This window comes from Cynoglossus semilaevis, unplaced genomic scaffold (assembly GCF_000523025.1).
Source record: "Cynoglossus semilaevis isolate Cse_v1.0 unplaced genomic scaffold, Cse_v1.0 scaffold476, whole genome shotgun sequence".
NCBI lineage: Eukaryota > Metazoa > Chordata > Actinopteri > Pleuronectiformes > Cynoglossidae > Cynoglossus > Cynoglossus semilaevis.
This window is the reverse complement of record NW_007585116.1, coordinates 120,329-127,335: the sequence shown is the minus strand read 5'-3', so window position 1 is coordinate 127,335 and position 7,007 is coordinate 120,329. Positions and strand designations below refer to the sequence as shown.

General features: G+C 38.1%; 3 protein-coding genes across 6 annotated transcripts in view; 2 read left to right on the top strand and 1 right to left on the bottom strand.

Moving 5' to 3' along the window:
• Positions 1–3,810, top strand: part of LOC103398603 (adhesion G protein-coupled receptor F5-like) — a 25,106-nt gene extending 21,296 nt beyond the window's left edge. Inside the window, exons 33-37 of the mRNA XM_025053672.1 lie at positions 3–1,230; positions 1,320–1,361; positions 1,811–1,870; positions 1,975–2,041; positions 2,134–3,810. Coding sequence (XP_024909440.1) covers positions 3–1,230; positions 1,320–1,361; positions 1,811–1,870; positions 1,975–2,041; positions 2,134–2,210 — 1,474 coding nt within the window. The 3' untranslated portion in view covers positions 2,211–3,810. The remainder of the gene's footprint in view (positions 1–2; positions 1,231–1,319; positions 1,362–1,810; positions 1,871–1,974; positions 2,042–2,133) is intronic.
• Positions 3,811–3,883: 73 nt separating this feature from the next.
• LOC103398602 (trace amine-associated receptor 4-like) lies at positions 3,884–4,950 on the bottom strand. The gene has a single exon (XM_017030795.2). The coding sequence runs from the start codon at positions 4,948–4,950 to the stop codon at positions 3,979–3,981; it is 972 nt and encodes a 323-aa protein (XP_016886284.1). The 3' UTR covers positions 3,884–3,978.
• A 694-nt stretch (positions 4,951–5,644) lies between these two features.
• LOC103398580 (adhesion G protein-coupled receptor F5-like) overlaps positions 5,645–7,007 on the top strand; it is a 43,915-nt gene continuing 42,552 nt past the window's right edge. For all 4 annotated transcript variants that reach the window (XM_017030799.2, XM_025053681.1, XM_017030798.2 and 1 more), the window contains exons 1-2: positions 5,645–5,759; positions 6,100–6,166. The gene's annotated coding sequence lies outside the window, so the exon portion shown is untranslated. The remainder of the gene's footprint in view (positions 5,760–6,099; positions 6,167–7,007) is intronic.

The window sequence follows — 7,007 nt, the reverse complement described above, 5'->3', positions numbered from 1 at the left end:
AGCCGATTTAACGACACCTTCAGGGCAGACTTAAACTCGAGCGTCTTTTTGGATATTTCAAATGTTAGCACGCACAACGTCTTCATTACAACCATTCTCCTCAGCACACTATATAATGTAATGCCGTCAAGAAACTCTACATTTGACATCAGAAGATTAAACGCGACCAGTAACGACACTGAAATTGACAACTCTAATACAATCAACGCCGCCGTCGTGCTCATCAAAATTAACGCAACGGCCGAGAACGTTCTTCTGAGCTACGACAAGTTGAACAGCTCTTTGGCGTTCAACCCACAGTGCGTCTTTTGGAATTTCACACTCTTCGAAAGCTACGGCGCCTGGGATGATGAGGGATGTGTCTTTGTTTCGGACATAAATGACACAGTGACGTGCAGTTGCAACCATCTGACTTCCTTTTCACTTCTAATGGCGACAAATATCCCCGAGTCAATAAGAGAGCTGTTGGATATCATGACTTATATTGGAGTCGGAATATCAATGGCGAGCTTGGTCATTTGTTTGCTCATAGAAGGCTGCGTTTGGAAAGCCATCACCAGGAACAGCACTGCCTTCATGCGACACGTTTCCATCATTAATACCGCACTGTCCCTTTTGATCGCCAATATTTGTTTCATCATCGGCGCATCAATCGCAAACAACCCGCTGGAGAACCCGGGGGAGAACTACATGGTTCCACTTGGACCATGTAGCACAGCAACATTTTTTATGCACTTTTTTTATCTTGCACTTTTCTTCTGGATGCTTGTGTCGGGCCTTCTGCTCTTCTACCGGACAGTCATGGTCCTTTCATACATGTCCAAGTCAGTCATGACGGCCATTGGCTTCCTTTTAGGCTATGGCTGTCCTTTGATTATAGCTGTAGTTACTGTTGCTGTCACGGCACCAGGGCAGGGATACATCAGGAAAGATGAGGCTTGTTGGCTGAACTGGATCGAGACAAAGGCCCTTCTGGCTCTGGTGATACCGGCCTTGGCCATAGTTTTTATTAATTTTTTGATCGTAATTGTAGTTTTAATCAAAATGCTTAGAAGAGGTCTGGGAGAAAACGCTCCTGCAGATGAGAAACATACACTGGTGGTTATAGCAAGATGTGTCATCATCTTGACTCCATTATTTGGACTGACCTGGTCCTTGGGAGTTGGAACCATGATTTCGTCAACCAATAAAGGAATCCATATAGCCTTTGCATTCTTCAATTCATTACAGGTAAATACGCATGCAAGTCAGTAGTTTTGTGCATATGACAAAACTTGATTATAATGAATTGTTGAACATGTCGGTCTTATTCTTCACAGGGTTTCTTCATTTTAGTGTTTGGAACACTACTGGATTCAAGGGTAGGTAGATTTGAGTACACACATAGCTGGGGAAATACTACCAAATAGCATATCACTAAAGTTATTTATTTGTAATTTTATACCTATATTTGATACAGGGTAATCTCCCTTTTTTGCAAGGGACTAACCGTTCTCTAAATAATGTAGTTGTGCTCAGCTAATATACCATATTTGTATTCATCCTTTGGCTGGATTTGCTACTTATACTCAGGTGCGACATATGTTTGAAATATATAATTTCACATGTTTGTTATTTTCACACTGACAGCCACTAGAGGGCACTATAGGCTTGTGTACAATTATCTGCTACTCCCGGACCACTGAAAAAGGCCATTTTCGTTATTTTCACCCTGGCAGCCACTAGAGGGGACTCTAGGCTTGTGTAGCAGTATCTGCTAATCCTGTAAGGTAGTAGTGTACTTAATAGAACTACATTATGTACCTTTTAGATACGTTCTATTCTTGCAAGAAAATTCAACCGGCCTGAAACCGGCACCCAAACGACAAGAGTAAGTATACTTCATTTACATTTTGTGTTGCTAACGTTATTGAAACGTTGCACTAGACATAGGCTGTATATGTCTTCATATTTTGTTTTTATTTTCTGCTCTAGAGCACGAGTGCTGGTATATCTTCATTGAGTGGAAGAGCTGTGATTGGTCAAATATTTGGAAGAAGAAGTAGGTTCTTATTATTTCGTATACATATTTATTTATTTGCATTTCCTGTTCACTTATAACTGTTGTCTCACACTGTTCCTTTCTTCTCTTAGATGTATATCACGTTTCACAAGCTGCAAACTCAAGCAACAGTGGTGCAGCGGAGTCTTTTGTTAGTATGAACACATAAAATCATCACATTTACACATAGTGTAATTATTTTGATTACATACAGAATCAGGAACCTGAATATTTAATATCAATGGAACAATAATATGAATAAGCTGTGTGAAATTAATTCTTTTTTTTTCAAACATCTGATAATTGCTGCTGCTTCTATCTCGATGTATGAAAAGTGATGCTGCTTTGTTTGTGCCTAAAACAGATTTTAATATAAATTATATTTTTTCAGAGTTGCCCACTTGCACTTGTAACTCAATGTGAAAGTCTTAGTGACCCTTCGCTCTTAAGTATGGTTTGCACTGATCGCAGTAAGTCATTCGTGTTAGTAGATTAAAAGAGAATTTTGTGAAACAGATGTTATTTTTATGCATTTTTTTTTATTTGTTGACATTGACACTGTTCATCCGTTGGAGAATTAATTAAGGATCAATGCAGGATAAAGGTTAAGGCTCCCAGTTAAACCAACTGAGGACTAACCTAGCATTAGTTAATGAAAACTAAGAAAAGAAAATCGATTTATTTGCAAAAGTTTTTCCATTGGCTTACAAATATGTCTGTACTCTTTCAGAACTAAAGAGTTTATGTGATGCTGATGTAAGTGTTTGGGCCTCCCTGTTGGCACTACTCTGTGAACTAGCCTAATTTGACAGTTGTTTGCAAGTATTCATTTGTTTGTCTTAAAGACAGTGTTCAGAGACACAATCGACACAATGCTTAATCATCTGACACAGGTTTTCCTGTCACTCCTTACAAGCTTTCTGATCATGACCGACAGCTTGTATGTGTGTGAACGGCGCTTCCAAGAGCACATTGGTGAGGTTCAGAGCGAGGCACGAAAGGAGGTTGTAAGACAAACAAGCTAACTTTCACGTATGGAAATCGATGAAGTTTTTTTGTCATTTCAATAGAAAAATGGCTTTTTGGTGAATTTTTGCAACTAGAAAAACATAAAATATGAATTATTTTGTGTCTGTGCACATGCGTTTGCTTCTGTGTAAATCAGGGCTATCAAACTGTTTTTGGTTCAGGGGCCACATACAGCTTAATTCGATGTCAAGTGGGCCGGACCAGTACAATCATCACATAATTACCTATGAATCACAATAAGTCCATGTTTTCCCCATTTGTGTTCTGCAAATAAGTAAAAGTATATATGAGAATATTCATATTTAATGAAATTTAAGTTGACAACACATCACCAACACAAAGTTTCAATTCACCTACTGGGCCGGATTGTACCCCCTAGCGGGCCGGTTTTGACCCGTGGGCCATATGTTTGACAGTCCTGGTGTAAATGTATGTGTTGTGTGTTGGTTCCTCTGCAAGATCATGGATTACTGACACGATTGATCTTTTCTACAGCATGACTTTATTTAGCATTGTCTTTTCCTCACACTAACACTGCAGCAATAAACATTTTCAACTTTTAACAGTTTTTTGTTTCTGTATTTATACTCCCCAGAATATGGTAATAGCATGGGATTTCCCTAAATGAAGCAAGAATGGTGAAGCATTCATATATACTGATATATATATATATATACTGATATACGTGCATACAGATATTATTTATTTATTTTCTAGGGTAGGGTAAGGGTAAGTAAAACAACTAAATGACAGAATTAATTGAAACGTAAAATGTTACATTTATAGTACAGTACAACTAAATGACAGAATTAATTGAAACGAAAAATGTTACATTTATAGAAGTACAGTATCACAATTATGTAAACTTTGTAACAACATCTGGTTATGCACAAAATGTACATACGAAGTCAAAATAGTTTCGAATGCTTAAATTCACCCTGGAAAATGTTTCCAGTAATGATTATCCTAAAAGCCAAACGGAAGTGCTTGTAAAAGAACGCGTACACACATGGATTATACATGGAGTTCGACCATCCCAGCCACTTAGACAACTGAATAACATGCAGCGGTATGCTGTATTTACTTACAGGGTAAAAGCTGACACAGAGAAAAAATGGCGTCCAACTGACCAGAAAAACTCCCATTACGATGGCCAGCGTTTTAGTCGCCTTTCTCTCCATTTTGTTGACATTCGCGCCCGACTTTGACGTGTTCACAATGCTACGTGCCTGTCTCTGCGCCACCACTAAAATCTTCAGGTAAATGGCAACCATCAGGATAGATGGGATGCCAAATAAACAAAAAACAGCACCGACAACGACAGTATTTTGCGCTTTATTTTGGAATAAGGCGCACCTTTCGTTCTCTTCCTGTTTGTTCGGTGCCCTAAAGGTGAAAACAATTCCGGTGAAAGCAGCCACACTCCAGGAAACCAAGATCATAATCCCAACAACACGAACATTGATTTTACTCCTATAACTCAGAGGCTGACACACGGCATAATATCTGTCCACAGCAATGCAGCACAAGCTAGAAATGGAAGTGCTGCACAGAAATATATCTAAACTGTTCCTTAATTTACAGAGAAAATCCTGACTGGACACGTTTGAGGACATAAAGATTGTGATGCTGAAAGGCAAAAGAAACAGTCCTACAAACAGGTCGGCCACAGCCAGCGAGACCATCAGGAAGTTGGTGGGACTGTGCAGCTGTTTGAAATAAATGATAGAAAATATTACGAGGAGATTGCCACACGTGATGATAAATGACAGAGTGCTCGCAAATATGCTAAATAAATATGAAATAGTCACAGAACCTATTTCAGACTCATTTGACGATTCGTTAAAAAGAAACTGGTCTGCTAAAGCAGTAGCATCCATGCATTAATAACCGTAGGTGCCCTTAGTAGTCTTAATAACCACATTTGAAATAGCAAACAAGTGAATTAAACAAAGACGAAAAAACCACCATACACCACGGTCCATAGGCATCTGTTTTTGTTTTTGTTTTTAGCTCTATGGTTTATTTCATGAACATCTGCCCTTCTTTCTGCCTCCACAGCAAAAGGCGGCCTCCAGGTCTGTCTGTTAAGGGACAGAATGTCAGGTTTAAAAATACAATCGCAGCTAATTAATATTCAGGATGCAATGTGTTTTTTATTAGTAACTGTGGGTGGTAACAACTGCTCCATCTGAATATGCAATGTGTTGTTAATGAATGGTCAACAATCAATATAATATTATTCAAAAATACAGGGAAGAAAACAATTTTTTTGTGTTAAGTTCAGGGATTTAGCGTTTAAGTTTTGGAAGCCAAAACTAATGGATAGGGACAGGTCATAAAATTGGCTTTTGAGAATTTGTTGAATTTTTTTCTATTTTTGGTTCCATATGTCATTTACCCTTTCTCGGTGTATTGTAACTCTTTATTGAATCAATATGGTTTGAGTAGAACACAATTTTTTAGCTTCCTAAACTTAATGGCTTTGTCTTTACACCACATGTTAAAGACATGTTGGGTAAGTATCATTGTATCGATGTATGTCGTGGCTTTTATTTTGAAGGAGTCGGAACGGAAAAAACAAATCCGACCGTTAGTATGTCCAGGTGTGTCATATAGTCATGAATGTGGTTGTCTGGTGTAAAAAAAAAAGAAGGAAATTATCTCCTTATTTAGCACAAGGCGCAAGGTTTGTTATCTTTTTGTTTCGTTAATTGTTAATAAATAAATAGCGGTACTTTATTTTACTACTGTTACTATCCTACTTCATTTGTAAAGCTTTGCGTGAGTTTGTATCGGTTAGCGTGGAAGCCGCATTAGCATGATTAGCATCTACGCAGTTGGTTTCAGTCAGGTTATCCCCTTTCACTGCTTTTTGTTTTAAAAACATGTGTGCGTATACTTTAATATTTAATTTTACGTTGAAATGGTAACATTCCATAGTTTAGACACAATGTTTGTCTCAATTTAAGGCTGAAATACCGTTTACAAACATTTTTTTCCGTTTGTGTATGGTTTTCTTTTCATAGCTCCTTTGGGGGTTTACGGCTTTTGGAACCTCCTACCTTGGGAACCACTGGTTTAATGCAAGACAAAGTAAGTTCTGTTGTGTTTTGTCACTTTACATTCAGAATGTTAGTATTGTTAGGCCACTGTTAAGATTATTACTGTTAAGTGTTTAATGTGTTGGGTCCTTTACACAAATACACCCAACACCAATAGTGTTTGCTTGATTTATGTCTTATGTTACGTCTTTAAATCAGGTTCGTGAAATTATACAACATAACAGAGTATGAAAAAACTTTTATAACTTTTAAATTTTTTTGTAGTCCTTTTAAATTTGTGGTTTAACCCTCCCGTTGTCTTTTGGGTCTAGGTGGATGATATTATGCCTTTGTGTGTTTGTGTTTGTGTACGCATGTGTGCTCCTATACTGCACGGCTTGTACCCACTTTTCCTCATACTCTCAACCCGTTACGAGAACGCTGGGTGTGTACAAAATGCAACAAAAACATGTACAAAGGACAACTGGAGGGTTACGTCTATATACTGAAACATCAACAATCCAAATTGGATAAATACTGATGATAATATGCTTTTCTTTTTTTTCTATTCATCAAAGACCAAATAAAACCTTCAAATTATTTTGAATTTGGTTTAATTTTCCTGAAAAAAATGATCATGATATATGATATCCATATGTAAAAATAAATATATAGATGTGGCGCTTTGGCCCGGAGGCAATGTCTCTGTCATTGGTGTGGAACCCCAGTTAGGGTGGTTGGCGCCACCTAGTGGACTCCCCACCCACCGGCAGGTTCACGAGGGGCTGGTATGGTGCAGTGTGCTTTAGGTGGCAGTCATGAAAACTGCTGCCCCCGCGACCCGGTAAAGGATAAGTGGATGAAAAAGGATGGATGAATGAAAAAAAAAATAA